At 49.9% G+C, this 16433-nt stretch overlaps 1 protein-coding gene and 1 long non-coding RNA gene across 2 annotated transcripts in view; one reads left to right on the forward strand and one right to left on the reverse strand.

Moving 5' to 3' along the window:
* Positions 1 to 328: 328 nt before the first annotated feature.
* Positions 329 to 16433, reverse strand: part of UPB1 (beta-ureidopropionase 1) — a 29599-nt gene continuing 13494 nt past the window's right edge. Inside the window, exons 4-10 of the mRNA XM_045802476.2 lie at positions 13935 to 14029; positions 11459 to 11620; positions 9409 to 9578; positions 5170 to 5251; positions 4143 to 4185; positions 2819 to 2973; positions 329 to 1293 (exon numbers count right to left, since the gene is read on the reverse strand). Of these exons, the coding sequence (XP_045658432.1) occupies positions 1210 to 1293; positions 2819 to 2973; positions 4143 to 4185; positions 5170 to 5251; positions 9409 to 9578; positions 11459 to 11620; positions 13935 to 14029 (791 nt within the window). The 3' untranslated portion in view covers positions 329 to 1209. The remainder of the gene's footprint in view (positions 1294 to 2818; positions 2974 to 4142; positions 4186 to 5169; positions 5252 to 9408; positions 9579 to 11458; positions 11621 to 13934; positions 14030 to 16433) is intronic.
* Positions 4181 to 7078, forward strand: LOC148107481 (uncharacterized). The gene is made up of 2 exons (XR_015722383.1): positions 4181 to 4844; positions 5993 to 7078. It is a non-coding gene; the product is annotated as an uncharacterized LOC148107481 (long non-coding RNA).

Raw genomic sequence — 16433 nt, forward strand, 5'->3', positions numbered from 1 at the left:
AGTGAGAAGAATTGCCTTATGATGGGGGCTGCTTAGCCAAGCCTAAAATCCACAGATGGGACAGGCCACCAGGAACGGCAGGCTGGGACTTGGGGGCACAGGCTGGTGGTCGGTTCTCTCTATAAATCTCTATTGCTCCATTATACCATGGACTACCATGGCCTCTTTAACACTGCAAATAGAGTCATGAGTGCCTTTAAATGAAACAAATTAGAGAAGAATTCCAGAAAACCTAGCACCGATGCAGAAAACTCATCCTGAAGATTCTGTTCTGGTACCAGAATCTGTAATCAGCAAGGGTACAACCAGAGAAGCAGAAACAGTAGGATATATATTAAAAGATTTATTGCAAGGCATTGATTTAAGTGATTGTGGGGACTGGAGGGCAGGTGATTGTCTGAAATCTGGAGGGCAGGTGGTCAGGAAAAGCAGACTGGATCTCTCAGGCATGTGGGGTGGGGGAGGGGGGAAGCTGCTGTCCACAGGCAGAATTTCTTGGTTTATCAGGGAAGCCTTACCTCTCCTCCTGAGGGCCTTTTGACTGATTGAATCAGGCCTACCTGGATTATCTAGAATAATCTTGCTTTAATCACATCTATAAAATACCTTCATTGCAACACCCAGATTAGCATCTGAGTGAATGGCTGGAGACGGCAGCCTAGCCATGTTGACACATCCAATGGCCGTCTCCCCTGCCCACAGCCACCTAGTAGCTCAATGACTCGGGAACAGCCTCAGCTTCCCCTACTTGCACATCTGCTCCCACCCTTCCCCTCAGGTTGCTGACAGTCTACACAGAGGAACAGAGGAAGCTCAGAACTGGGGCATCCCATGTCCAATTGCAAATCCACCTGTGCCATTCGTGATTGGGATTTTTCTTAAATGGAGGTAAAATTCACATGACATAGATTTAGCCATTTTAAAGTATACAATTCGGTGTACCCATTTTACATGGGTATATTCACAGTGTTGCATAACCATCACTTCTGTGGAGGCCCCAAACATTTCATCAGCCCGGAGGGAAATCTCATATCCACTGGCAGTCACTCTTCAATCTCCCCTCCCTGCCTGGAGCATTTTTAAACCAATGTGGACAGCAATGTTATCAGGACATCAGCAGGGAGACCTTGGACTTCTAAAGCTTGCTGTACTCGCTGATTCTGCTAGGGACAGAGGTGCCCTCCTTGGCAGGCAGGGTCTAAAACCCAGCTACTCTTTCACGATATTGGGGCTGTAGTTGGGTTTGACGGCTTCAGCAAGCTCCCGAGCATACATCTCATATCTGCCGGTCATCTGAAAGCAAAACACAGGCAGACAGATTCCGGTTTTACAAACGCCCCTCATTTACTCACCACCACCTCTTGCCACTAGAGGGCAGCCGTGGGACAGAAATTTGTCAGGAAGGCCGGCGGATGGACAGGACAATTTCAGACTACAACCCCTGTGTGACCACTGGGCACTGATTCCAGCGCTATAGCAAAGATTACAGATGCTGAGATGACTCACAGACGCTGGCCCCTCTTGCTGGAAGACCTCTGTGACCTGTCCATCCAGAAGGTGTGGCCTGCCCCGAGGTAGAAGGGAAGAGGGCTGTCCTGAGATCTTGCAGAACCCCAGAAGAACAGCCTACGGCCCAGAGAGGGGAGTGACCTGCTCCAGGTCCCCAGGCAGCAGTGGAGTTTGCTGGGATTTGCACCTTGGTCTCCTGGCTCTGGGTCTGGGAGAGAGTGGGCGCAGGGCTGGCAAACCTACCCAGGGTGCTCACACCCAGGCATTCCCTCCCTCCTTCCCCAAACCCGGACAGGAGCTCAGGCCCATCACCATAGTCTTGGGGGGGTGGGGGCTTTTGCATTCAAAAAGTTACCAGTGAGAAAACATGCTGTTTATTGAGTGGAATCCTGCATTAATCTGAGCTCCCCAGGAAGAGGAGAGACAGGCCAGGAGACATTCATGTGGACAATGCCTTATTTGTCTGATGAGGATCTGAGACTCAGGGAACATGCCCAAAGACCCATGCTCAGGTAAACGGGGGAGGTGGTTCCTCCCAGACACACTGGGCAAGGTCACGCAGTCAGGAGGACATTCATTTGCATAAAGTATAAGTGGGTTCTGAGTTGGTAGAAATACTGCTGGACACAAATGCAGCAAACTCCATCTGCATCCAGGATGAGAGGGTGTATTCCAGGGGGTCCAGGCCATGGCTGCCACCACCCTTCCAGGAGGGTGGGCACTTACGCTCCTCCCATGACCCCTGGTGTCACATGTGTTAGGTCTCAAAGGCCACTTAAGACATTCCAGTTTTATGCACGGGTATACTAGGGCTTGGGAGCAGAAAGGGCTTGCTTAGGGTGACTGAGAAAGGCTATGGCAGAGCCAGGCCAAGATGCCATTTCTCTGCATGACCCATTTTCCTCTACTGTCAAGGCCTAGACCGTGGGGCCAGGCCACAGGCAGAGCCAGACACCCACATTTATCTTGTGATAAGTGCAAATGCCTGGAAAGGAAAAAAAGGATTAGAGAAGCCAATCCACTCTATTCTCCGGACAAATGAAATTGAGATTAATTTGTTTGAAGGCGCCCAGAATCTAAATCAGACAAGAGGAGAATTTATTAAGGTCTGCTGCCTGGGCATCATTTGACCCAGTGGCTCCTCCCTCGCACACCAGTTCCTGGAGGAAGAGACCTGGCCCTCCGCTCGGCTTGGAGCCTCCTCTAGCTGTTTCTGGGAGCAAACCCAGCAGCTGTGGTTTCCAGCTCCGAGAGCAGGATGGGGGCCCAAACAGAGGAGCAGGCAACAGCTGGGGGCTCTGGGACCCACCTTGAAGTTCCAGATGTCATTCACCTGCCGGCAGAGGTTCAGGTCGAGCTCAGCAACCAGCAGCCCGTCCCGGTTGCGGGAGAGCCCGGGGGTGCGGCTGCCGTCCGGGGCTGCCACATAGCTCGAGCCATAAAAGTAGCCGAAGTCCCGGTGAGCTTTGAAGGAGCAAAAGAAAGCGCCTGTGAGCTTGTGCAGGCCGAGGGGTAGGCACATGGAGCGACACTCAGGACAAAGTATCTGTGCCACCCTCCCCACCCTCCCCACCTTCCCCAGCATCCCCGTGCCACCTCCCCAAAGGACCTGTCTCCCTCCTCAGGCCTGAGGCCGAGCAAGTTTCTACAAAAGTCACCCTCACAGCCCTCACCTCTGCCCCTGGGATTTCTGTGTGACCTGCTTCCTGTGGTGACCTGACATGGTGAGCTAGAGGCTCTGCCCTCACTTGCCTGCCCAGCTGTGTCTGCCGTACCCTCTTTCCACGCCTCGGCCCCCTCACAAGTCAGGTGGTGCTCACAGCTGCCCCGCAGGCCTGTAAGGAGCAGGGCCTAGCAGGGGCTTGGACACAGCAGGCACCCAGTGGACCTCATTTCCCTGCCGCTACGCCTCTGTCTGCAGGGAGCTAACTGGGATTGGGTCTCTGGATATCTGGGGCCTCAAGTGAGGGGATCTGGAACCCTTTTAGGAAGTGCTTTTCTGGGAAACAGATGTGCTCAGTCCTCTCTGCCTTTCCAGGGGACACCCTAAGCTAGTTCCAAGACCTCCTTGGTGGGCCCTTGCCTTCCACATTCCTAGCCAGAGAGGTGGGACCACTGAGTGGGAGATTCCTAGCAGAGGTGACGTGGTACCCGCCCTCAGATCAGAACACGCTGTGCAATCGAGGAACCCAAGGCAGTCCGTGCTGATGTTCTGGGACATTTACGCAGTTTGGGACGTGGTGTGGTGGCAGGTGAACAAGGACAAAGGAAGAGAGGGAAGGAGATGTGTAGGGTGGGTAAAGCACCCCCTCTTTCAAGGGAGCTCACAAAAGGCTAGTCCATGTCTTCTAGGCCCATCTTCTTACCAGTCCCGGGGGAGGGATGGACTCCAACCCAATGCCATTCGATCCCCAATTGGGGGATGATGTGGTTACATAAGCCTAGGACCCAGCCACAGTCAGGCTCCCAACTGTGGGCCATACAGATGGGAGGAGTGCACCCCTCTAACAACGGGCCACGTGTGCAGACAACGGTGGGGTAGACTCCCCCCCCCCCAGAGGCATCAGAGAGAGAACGGGACAGTGAGGCCCACGCCTCAGCCACAGCCAACCACGGAAAGTCCTGGAACATACCTTTCTTCCCATCTCCAGAGGTAAACTCGTTCGGGAAGCGCTCCTGTGAAACAAAACCCGAGGTAAGGGAAACCTATAGGTGGCACTACGAGCGCGTGGCCCGAGAAGCCAGGCTGAGGAGGGCTCGGAAGCAACCCATAGAGCGAGAGAAGGAATGGCCTGTACTCGCTGGGCAATCAACAAGTACTTATGAAATGTCCCTGCTGAGTCGCCAGCACTGGGCCAACACAGGCGGCCAGCAGGGAATTTGACAGGCAAGGTAAAAACCCCAACTTTGTCTCGGGGTGGGGTTATAATCTGCTGGGAGGGGAAAAACAAGATGTTGAGCAGAGCAGTTCTCAGGCCTCTGGAAGGCAGCTGAGGTTTGTCTGCCTGGGAAATAAAGCCCCAGCTTGGGGTCCCTGAGGGGACGAAGGGGGTGCTCACACAGTTGTATTTTCCCCAAAGCCTAACGGAAACGGCATCTCAAGCCGAGATGGGGTCACTGAGTTTCTTCATGTTGCCAGAAGTTGGACGGACTTACTACAGGAACCTTGATTATCTCAGCCTGAGCAGATGTTCTGATCAGAGTTTGACAACCGATTAATAAGAATGAGGAAGAGGATTATTACGTAATGAACGCATTGTGTTTCATTGTCAAGTTCACTCAGCGCACGGGGTCAATGGGGAAAAATACGGAACAGGAGACTTGGTGGTGACAAGGTGAGAGCCTTTCAAAAACGGTTTCAGTTACAAACCAAAATAGACAAAAACAGAAGAGAGACACAGTAATACCCTTCAAAGGAACAGACCAAGCCAGTCACCCCTCTTCCGGGGCCCTAGGATTTGTGGCACGCACACAGGGACAGGGAGAAGAGGTGTGATGTGTCCCCACCAGGGGCCAGCAGACAGTTGCTTCCCTCGTGGCCTTTGCTGTTCAAAGAGGCCAGGCCCCCCTCCGGGCAGGCAGCTTTCCTAGCAGCTCTGTCCCCTCCCAGCACTCCTAGTGGACCAAGCTCGGGAGCCCAGCCACACTGCGGGGACTTACCTCGCCCACGCGGTTGATGGCGCAGGTGAAGCAGTGATTCGCAATGGCTGCGTTTCTGGCCTCAACTGGCCACAGGGACTCACTGTGAGGGAGAAACGAGAGGAACCAGGTGGCTGACTTCCCAGCCAGACGGGGTGGGTGCTTGGTCCCCAGCTGTAGCCGGGCTGCCAGCCGTCTCAGGTCTGCGGTGAGGATGGCTAGGGAGACCGGTGTGGCTGTGGGTGTCCTTAAAGCCACAAGCAGTCCAGCTTGTCCCATGCTTAAGCCCACGCAGGCTTTTGGGGCAGGCCTGTTGTAGGCTAAAGCAGCCCTGAGCCTCAGTTTTCTTTTCTGAAACGTCCTTAGAGGGATATTGTAAGGACTGACCACACAGGTAAAGCTTCTAGAAGGGGCCGTGTGGCAGGAACTTCGTAACTGCTAATTCTCTCTCCTTCTCACCTCCTGGGTCAGGTGAGGAGCTCACCTTCTGGGCTGAGCAAATCTCAGAAGGGAGCTGGGGGCCTCGGGGCTCACACATGGCCCTCCGAGGGCTCCAACTGCTGCTCTAATCCCTCCCCTGCTCCGTTGCCTTGCAAAGCAGTCTCCAGAGGGAGAGATTTGAGGCCAAGCAAACAGAGTAAACCTGAAAGGAATTCAGGTATCTGGAAAGGGTAGGAGGTTCTGTAGCAGGTGTCACCTCCCTTGAGCCGGGCCCCATCTCCCTGTGCCTTCCCATTTTCCTCTTCTGAATCCCGAGACTCTAAGCAGAGGCTCCCTGGCCTTCTTCCTGGCCCAGAGAGGCTCCACGAGGCCACAGCTGAGCTGCGGGCTTTCCTCATTTCAGCGCCCACGGACGTAGGACACTGTGGGAAACGGTGCCCCAACTGGAGACCCTGTCCTTCTCCGGCCCACCAACTACAACGTGCCATGGAGTCCAGGGGCCTTCTTGTCACTGATTATCTCATCCGAGGAACAACATCATTGAGATTCTGGATTGACAGGCGTAATGCCCACTTAGAAACATTAAGTGACTGGAAGCAAAATGCCCTGGAATCTTTCTTCCTGTCAGTGTGCACCTGGTTTAAACCGGGAGTAGGTGGAGGGAGTGGGTGCTTGACAAGCCTAATTCTCAGGAGGATTCACGAGTCTGGAAAAAAAAAATCACAGGCTTGATTGAGGGGACTCATTTTGCTGCTTTTTTCCCCCCAGCTGCTAAGCCAAGCTGACAAAACTTTTAAGAAAGGATTTTTATAGAAACACACCCGTAAAATGACATTTTCAGGAATTAAATAGACAGTTGCAGGGTGAGTGCCATAAAACATCTCTCTTGCAATTCTCCTGGGAGGGTACGTTGCATAGGACTCAAACCCACAGCTGGCAATAAAACTTAGGCTCTCCAAACAAGCAAGGGAAAGGAAGCTGGAGATTCGTGAGAGCCCAGCGTGTGCGGGAATCACGAAGAGTCCTCTGGGGCCACGGGGACAGCTGCTTTATTCCTAGTGTGGCTACACTAGCCCCTAAAAATAATTACAGTGGGAAGGAGACAAGCGTCGAAGGGATGGAACCACAACTCTCCTATGTACGCACATACGTGGCCAAAATCTTCAATCACATGGGCTGCGTGGCACCGTTGGGATGACTCACTTCATCAAAACACACATCAAGTCTACTGTGTGCTAGATTTGTGGGACCCCAAAATGAGTGAGGACACCCCATGATCCCACACAGCATGTGGGAATCGGGGGGACAGGACATGCCAGAGAAGGGAGGGACGGTTCCAGAAGCCATTGCTTATGTGCAGCTGGTGGGGATTTGCCCGGCCTTGTGCTGAAAAACACTCACCATCAATTCCATAAATAATCATTTATCATTTTAAGAAAATCACCCAGCATCCCGCCATCCTAATAAACCATCTGTTGTCATTTTTCCACACTCCACATCCATCCTTGGCAAAAGATGTTTACAGAGCTCTGACCACAGTCTGGAAACATCTTTCTTTGCTCACAGGCTTTTGTCATGAGGCTGCATTATCTTCACAATGACTTTTGAGGGGCTGTGCACTAACACGGAAGAGATGGGCTGAAATTTACCTAACCCTGACATTTCTCCCGCCTTTAGCTCTTTTATTATTATAAATAAAGCTGCCAGAAATATCTTCATGCATACAGCCTTTTCCTCCTCTTTTGGATACTCTGTCAGGTAAACTTTTAGGAGTATAATTATCGGGCCAAAGGGTGTGAACATTTTGGGAGCTCATGAAACACACCGCTTTCCAAAGGACCTGTTCTCGTTCTAACTGCCGGCCTCACCACACCCTTGAAAGGCACGAGTTGTATGATTGTTGTTTGAGGAAGGAAAATCAATAATTTTTAATAAGCCTAATAGGCTGCTGAAGACGCAAGCAGTTATGTGCATATTACATTGGGGTGCTTCTATTTGCTTAATTGGGGCTAATGAAAGCCTGGCAGAATAAGGTCAGGAAGGCGGCCGTCTGAGTCTGAGTCCACAGCTTTGCCCGCCCTGGCGCAAGAGCCAGCTCAGCAGAGATGCTCAACGTACTGGCTTCAGGTTCCTTGAGGGACCCCTGCAGGTAGATGGCGCTTGCTGAATGTCTCACACATGGCCTGCAGGACGAGGCTGCTCCAGGGGGCTGGACGACCAGTAAGTACCCTACATCACAACTGCCTTTGGACTCCGTCATAGGAACCACACGGCCATGAGGATACAGGGAGAGTCTTCAGGGGATGTCGAAGATGAGATTTTCCCCCTTCTGCCCAGGAGTGTCCCTCCCGGACGCAGACAGAAACTTTGGGTGCACACAGGGGGCAGCTGACCTGAGGTAGCCCACTAGGTTTGCATTCTGGCTCATCGAGGGACCTGCTGTGCAAATCAGAATGCTGTGGGGATGGGGCGCCTGGGTGGCGTGGTCGTTAAGCGTCTGCCTTCAGCCCAGGGCGTGATCCTGGCGTTCTGGGATCGAGCCCCACGTCAGGCTCCTCCGCTGGGAGCCTGCTTCTTCTTCTCCCACTCCCCCTTCTTGTGTTCCCTCTCTCTCTGAATGTCTCTGTCTCTCTGTCAAATAAATAAATAAAATCTTAAAAAAAAAAAAGAATGCTGTGGGGATGTCGCTCTTGAGAAGGGGCACCACGCTTAGAAGAAAAGGTAAAGTAAATGTCACATTCTGACCTTCAGAAGAAATTAGCCTGAAATTTAGTCAAGAGAGAAGAGTGACAGGTGTAGGCTGGCAGGGAATTCAAAGCTGCTCACCGAACTGTCCCAGCAGCTCCCCACAGAGGGACCGGGGACCCTCCCCCCACACCAGTGTCCCACTGCTAGGGCACTGGCAACCAGGACAACGAGGGTGAAAGCCAGCACCTCCTCATCCAGGAATCCTGCCTTGGAGGAAGTGAGTTGGGGAGAAAGATATTTGCACATAAATTCCTAGAGCTCTGGTACTTGTTAATGATGCAAAACTGGAAACCACCCAAATACGCAGCCGTTGGGGAAGAGAGAAGCAGCGGAAGTGCAGTCATGCTGGGTCATCTTAGCTCACCCGCCATTATTAAATGAAGGGCCCCAGGGGTCTCATGCAGGAGCCCAGGGACTGCCAGGGCCCGCCCCCCACTGCCTTCATCAGAAGAGATTTATCTGTTCTGGGATGAGGCTAACATCTAAATGCATGTTAGGTGTTAGAAGAAACACTTTGCTGGTTAAAAACAAATTTCAGAGCCACTTGGCTGATCTTTTAAGGACCCTCTCGGCTTTGATTCTCTCATTGGCTCCTTCCCTCGTCCATGTGCTGCATGTCGCAGACAAGAGGCTTGGGAATCCACAGTCCTCTCCCCGCCCCTCCCCCCCACCTTCAGGGCCATGACAGGGAAGGGGGCTAATGGTAGCCAGGCACCTACTATGCTCTGGACACTTTAGAAGAGGACCTTTTTGGAATCCTGACAATTATGGCGTGAGTAGAGGGGGACTGTTATCATCTCAGTGTTCAGAATAATAGCAAAGGAACACTATTTTACAGCAAAGCAGCTCTTGGGGGGCGGATCTTAACTGATCTTGACTGTTGAGGTTTTGTTTTTTCACAGAAAAGTTGGTGAAATAGACAACATGCAATCCCATGGTTTGTTAGACAACCTGGTGGCCTCGCCTGCCTGCTACAGTTTACCAAACCCACCTCCGAACCCTGCTTGCTAGGCCATGAGCCGAAGATAGCGAGGTCCCAGGAACCCTCCCAGATCCTACTGGCTGAGAGACCTGAGTGCTCCGATGGTGGCTGAGGGGTTGAAGATGATCTCAGCCCCGTTGATGCTGTACATGAGCCAGTTGAGAGGATGGTGGCGCCCGTAGCAGATGTTCACCGCAATCCTCCCAAACTGAGTCTGGAACACGGGGTGTCCGAGGTTTCCCTCCATGTAGTAGGTTGACTGAAAAACAAAGGGCCATGTATGAAAGCCTCCGAGCTGTACAATTTCTCTTTCCTTAGACCTGACAGAAACAAGAAAATATTGCCAGGATGCCAAAAGTAACACTCTTGGCTGTGACTCTAAGTTCCAAAATTTCAGTATACTAAAAAAAAAAAAGAAAAGAAAAACCAAAGAAACCAGACACAACAACTACAAACCAACAATTGGGAAATCACCATGGCTTAAGATTTTTCCCACAATTTCTTTTGTGGCATGTCCAAAAAATCCCCAAAGCAACTTCCCACAGTTTTTTAAGGATAAACTTTGGTTAGGTTTCAGTCATGGTACAGCTAATGGTCAAGGTTTGGTCAGTGTTGTCTTCAGCAACCACATGCTCCTATGAAGAATGTCAGAGCTGAAAAGACTAGAAACTCATCCAGACCAATCCCCGCCTGTTGGGGGAGAACACCACAGCCTCGGTGGCCATGTGACTTGTCCAGCTGATGAAGGCCAATGAGACTAGAGCTCACACCCTGAAAGTGCTCTCTTCCACAGAGCTCTCTGCCCGGGACTAGGGACGTCCTGCCGTGTCTGCCTCTCTGCCTGCGCCCATGGGGTGCTGGCCCTGGGGCATTTTCACAGATGGCACGGTGGAGAGGCTAGAGGGCTCGTTGGTGTCCCAAACAGATATGCTCCCAGAACGTTTTGCCTCTTCCCATTAGTTTCAAAATGTGTTAGGGTCAGGCAGCAACCAGGATGTGTACATGTGGTGGACAAAGTAGATCCTGGTGTGTTCAGACAAGCCCTTCACTATCTGCTGGGAGCTAAAGATTAATCCCAGGGTAAACAGGTGATGAGCACATCTTCCCACCCCCACCTCCAGCTGTCACTGAGAGACACCAGGGGTTTTTTTCTCCCTAGGGAACGTCATCTAGCTCCGTAGATCCTTCCTTGTCCTTCTGACCAGCCTGAGAGTGTGGTTGGAACCCCCACAATCAGGGAGGGCAGCAAAGGACTGGGTCTATCACAGTCTGAACAACTGTATTTATTGCAGATCAAGTTCAGGTTGCATATCTTAGGTATCGGGTGGAGTCCACCCCTGTGCATCCAATCTACCCATGCACTGGCATTAACTAATCAGAATAGCTCTCCTCACTTACCCCTTGACCACGGGCACCAAGCTTTACCTAATACCATGTGCACACACATGCACATTTACCTCCTGCTGTCCAACACACCAACACGGCTAAGGCCTCATGTGACTTATGAACAAGGACTCCCACTTCCCAAACGAGGGCTGGACTGTGACAGGTGAGGAGCTCAGAGCCTGCAAGGGACTGCGGCAATCATTTCACGTTTGTGCACTATTTACTGTGGTTTTAATCTATATACCACTTACCTCAGAGATGAATTTCAGAAAGCCAAGTCAGGTTATATTAAAAAAAGAAATATCCAGGGGCGCCTGGGTGGCTCACCAGTTAAGCATCTGCCTTCAGCTTAAGTCATGATCCCAGGGTTCTGGGATGGAGCCCCACATCCGGCTCCCTGTTCTGCAGGGAGCCTGCTTTTCCCTCTGCCTCTTCCCCTCCCCCTGCTCATGCTCTCTCTCTTGCTCTCTCTTGCTCACTCTTTCTCTCAAATAAATAAATAAAATCTAAAAAAAAAAAAAAAAGAAAGAAATATCTCTCTGTGCTTGGTGTTTGGGACTCCCCTGGGAGTCCCACCCAAATCCCATCTGTCCATGTGATGGCAGGACGCCCTGGGGCCCTACAGCCACACTGTGTTCCAGTGTTGTGCGATGGGACACGATCCAACGCAGGATTCCCTTCATAGAAAGATCCTCAGGCAGGTGCGGACAGAAGGGCCAGTAAGCTGAGTGGGTTTTCTTAGGGCCAGCTCACCTCATTGAAGTCACCCACTCTGGGGATGTGGTTTTTCCTGGTCTTTCCCAGGACTGCCCCAGAATTGGAGATCACCACAGCTGTATTCCACAAAACATCCCCATGCTCTCTGTCTCGTTCCAGGATGGGAGATACCACCACCATGTCATGCTTCTTTGCCAGCTGGAAAGATGAGGAACGTAGCAGAGACATACTGTTAAATCGACTCTTGTAGTTTTTTGTTTTTTGTTTTTTTTTTGAAGAATTAAATGATCCCACTAAAGAATCAGCCTTGGTTCAGAGCTATCTATTTGTATTCGTTCTTTGGAAGACTGAAAGCCAAGAACTGTTGTTCTTGTGCCCTATTGGTGGAAATGTAAAATGGTACAGTGGCTGTGGAAAATAGTACGGCAGTTCTCAAAAAATTAAAAATAGAGCTACCATATGATCTAGAAGTCCCACTTCTGGATATATATCTGAAAGAATATCTTGAAGAGACATTTGCCCCCCAATGATCCTAGCGGTACTCTTCATAAGAGCCAAAAAGTAGAAGCAACCCAAAAATTCACTGATGGATAAATGGATAAATCAAACGTGGTATGTCTGGGGTGTCTGGCTGGCTCAGTTGGTACAGCATGTGACTCTTGATCTCAGGGTTGTGAGTTTGAGCCCCACGTTGGCTGCAGAGGTTACTTAAAAATAAAATCTTTAAAAAAAGGAAAAAGAAAATCTTTTAAAAATATGGTATATTCACACAATGGGATATTATTCAGCCTTAAAAAGGAAGGAAATCCTGTCATCACATGGATGACCTGTGATTAACGTGACACGATGAGCCCTGGAGACTTACGCTACATGAAGTAAGCCAGTCACAAAAAGACAAATACTGAATGAGTCCACTTACGTGAGGTATCTGGAGTAGTCAGATTCATAGAAACAGGAAGTAGGATATTGGCTGCCGGTAGCGGGGGGTAAATGGAGAGTTGTTTCACGGGTATAGAGTTTCAGATTTACGAGATGAAAAAGTTCTGGAGATCTGTTTCATAACAATGTGGACGTACTTAACACCCCTGAATGATACTCTTACAAATGGCTGAGATGGTAATTTTATGTGTTATTTACCACAATAAAAAAAATAAAAGGATATTTACCATACTTCTCATCATACCAACCAAGTCAAACCAAACTCTTTGCTGCCGAATTCCTTTTGTGTCAAATAAGAACATTAAGGACCTGGTGACCTTCAGGATGAGCAGCCCCAGATGGTCATCTGTCCTCACTCTAACTAGCCTGTCACCAACTCTGGCCTTACCGATGGAGAAAGGCACAACGGGCAGAAGGTGATGCTCCAAGCCAGGTAAGGGCACCCACGGGGCCTGGGCCCCTCTCGATGTAGACAGGTGTCCTCTGGCACCAGTTCTCATCCCCACTCCCCCCTCTGGCCCTGGTTCAAGTGTGTCGTCTATAGTCACCACTTAACCAGTCCCCTCTCTTTTATCCACAGCTCAGAATCAACAACCTGGTGGATGACAGATTTTTTTCTGATAGTGTGAGAGCACTGATGTTTGGAATTGCGATCCAGTTTTGATAGAATCACTGTCATTACAGTTCTGCTCCAAAAAATCCCCTAAAAATATGTATAAAATCTGAAACGGGACATGGAGAAGTGAGAAAAGCGCTTTGATAAGAATAAGTCATCATTTGTAACCTCTTTGTTGTTATGGGTTGGTTTTTGTGTGTGTGTGAGAACTGCTTTATTAGGATATAATTCACATGGTGTAAAATTTATCCTTTTAAAGTGTGCTGTTCAGGTCACTGCTGATGGGCAAGGGGAGAAAAAATAAAGTGTGCTGTTGGGTGGTTTTCAGTACATCCACGGAGTTGCGCAACCATCACCACGACCTAATTTTAGAACATTTTCATCACTCCCAAATGGAAACCCCATACCCATTAGCAGTCACTCCCCATCCCTCTCCCCGCCCAGCCCCTAGCAACCACATCTTTCTGCTTCTATTCATTTGCCTACTCTGGACATTTCATATCAGTGGGGTCATACAACATTATAAGGGTTTAACAAAGAAAAATGAAGACTGATCTCTGTACTGATGAGACAGGCCACACAGAGAAGCCTACATAACGTAGGCAAACAGCATGGACAGTAGCAGAGGTCTGGACAAGGAATCGACCCCATCCCGGGTCCCCGAGGGCCACCTCTGCCACTTACTGACTGCAGAACCTACCACAGGAGGTTACCCCTCTTGGGCTGCCCCTCACCCGAAAAAGCCATTAAGAGCCCCCTTGGCTCTGAAATTCTACAACTTTAAGTGAAAGTACACTAAAAAAGGGGCAGCAAATGGTCTTATCTAATCTTATCTGGCAAAACAAGCACCAGATGGGTACATTTTCCATGGGGAAGGGCCACACCCAGAGCTGTGGTCATGCTCTGTGACCTGCAAAGGTTTGGCAGCTGCCCTCAGAGGAGGAGTCAACGTCCTACCTTCTGACAGAACCTGGTGGTGGGTCCATCCTCTGCGGACTCAGCAAATTCTGTCCAGGGAAGCCTCTCTCTCGTACAGAAGGCAAAGGGCATAGCTGTGAAGAGCAGAAAGTGAGGATCACATCCAATGCTCGTGGCCTCTGAGGGGCACTCCTTGGCCCAACAGCTGAGGGTCTCCACAAGGTAACAAGGCTCCCGAGTGTCTCAGCTTGGTTTCCGAGTCCTGTGTCCCTGAATGTGGGTGCCGGGCAGACCCTAACCTTCTAGGCTTCCTAGCAAAACAAGGGGCTGGGCCAGATTTCTTTACTACAGTCTTAAAAACAATTGAATTTAGGGGCGCCTGGGTAGCGCAGTCGTTAAAGCGTCTGCCTTCGGCTCAGGGCGTGATCCTGGCGTTCCGGGATCGAGCCCGACATCAGGCTCCTCCACTGGGAGCCTGCTTCTTCCTCTCCCACTCCCCCTGCTTGTGTTCCCTCTCTCGCTGGCTGTCTCTCTGTCACATAAATAAATAAAATCTTTTAAACAAAAACAAACAAACAATTGAATTTAGGGAACAAACACTTCAGGGACTTGAATAGATATGTGCATAATCATTTCATAGCAGCATTATTCACAACAGCTGAAAGATGGAAGTAACCCAAGTGTCCATTGATGGATGAATGGATAAACCAAATGTGGTTTGTAGCCATACAATGGAATCTTATTCAGTCTTAAAAAGCAGGAACTTCTGACACATGCCATAATATGGGTGAGGCTCAAAGACATTATGCTAAGTGAAACATTGGTCATAAAAGGACAAATGCTATAGGATTCCACTTATATCGGGGTACTTAGGATAGCCAGATTCATAGAGTCAGAAATTAGAATGGTGGTAGCCAGGGGCTGGGTGGGGGAGAACAGAGTTTCAGTTGGGAAGAGGAAAAAATTCTGGAGATGGATGATGGTGATGGTTGCACAACAGTGTGAACGTACAAAAATGACTAAAATGGTAAAGTTGATCTTACGTATATTTTACTCTAGATCCCAAACTGCTGGCCAATCTGTGGGTTGGTGGAAGCACAGCCAAGACTCCCTGGGGAAGGTATCAGAGGGCCACTGAGGATGGCACTGGGGACCCTGGGAACGTCACCATAGAAATGTTCCTCCTCACGGGATAGAGAGGATTCTTCAGGAACAAGAAAAGCCACTCACTTAATGAACTCCCACAAGAAGTCTGGGAACCACTGGATGATGGACTGAATGCTCCCCACGGATAAATGCATTATTCCCATGTTCTCTGGCTAGATGCCATCGGGGGCTAATTAAATAAAAAATTTCATGAAATTCATAAACTGATTTCTGTTTGCTTTTTATTTTTCAAACAGCAGGTACCTACATACGTAGTAACAATTCACAGAACACTACACATACTGGGCTCAAAATGATGCTTGCCTTTGTGGGGGAGGGTGCAGGCTGCAATGGGGGTGAGTACAGGGATTTTGGGCTACGTGTGTTCCATTGCTCCCCAGCCTCAGCCATACTCTTTAGTGTCCGCCCGTCTGATGGTGTGAGCTGGCATAGCACCACGATTAAAAATGCATTTCCCCTATCACCTGTGGGTGGAGCACCTTGCCACATGGTCACTGGCCTTTCTGGGTTCATCCTCCAGGCAGTCTTGTTCCTACTCTTTGCCCATTTCCTAATGGGCTGTTTGCCTTTTTCTTCTTGCTTTGGAGTACTGAATTCTTTGTTTGGACCAATTCCATATACTCTTTAGACCTTCCTCCTTCCAATAACCCAAGTCCATTTCTTTCAGGGAGATTAGCCTAATGGAAGTTTCCAGATGTTTGCTATGGTTCACGTTGCTCTGAACTGACTAGCCTGCAGGGAGGGTATTCAGGAAGCAGTGTGATGTGAATGCCAAGTGCCTTAAGGGGTCACAGCACGGGCGGGGGGCCTATTTGGCGCTACTAATTGTAGTCAACCTTTCCCAAACGTGGGCCATGGGCCCAGTAATACGCAGCTGGTCCCCATATCCTTGTGAAGTAGGGGAGCCTCTCCTCATTTCACAGAGAAGGAAGAGAAAGAAGCATCAGTCTTCCAATTCCTTTCAGTCGTAGGATCACTGGTCCTAAGACAGTACCAGTGTGAAGAGGCTACCAAGGGCACCACCACCATCTTGGCCACCCAGGATCTGCCAGCAACAGCCCCAGGGGCCTTGGCATCAGGCTCAAGACTCCCCAGGCTTGCCTACAGGAAAGAGGGATAAACTATTTTAAGGAAGCCAACAAAAAAAGCCGTTAATGACAAAAAAGATCCTTAATGACCATTTATTCTCAGCTTTCAGCACATTAGGAGAGACTCAAATACCCCAAGAGAATAAAACCTCCCTTTCTGACTTCATTTCAGGTTGCTAAGCTCTCCAGATTTCTCCATTTCCATTTTAATGGCTTCTTTTCCTGTTTACACAACCTCTGTAAACAAATTTTCCGAAGAGGAATGTGGAATGGAGGTTGGGGG

Source organism: Ursus americanus, chromosome 30 (genome assembly GCF_024610735.1).
Source record: "Ursus americanus isolate L20-20 chromosome 30, mUrsAme1.1.p, whole genome shotgun sequence".
Classification (NCBI taxonomy): Eukaryota; Metazoa; Chordata; class Mammalia; order Carnivora; family Ursidae; genus Ursus; species Ursus americanus.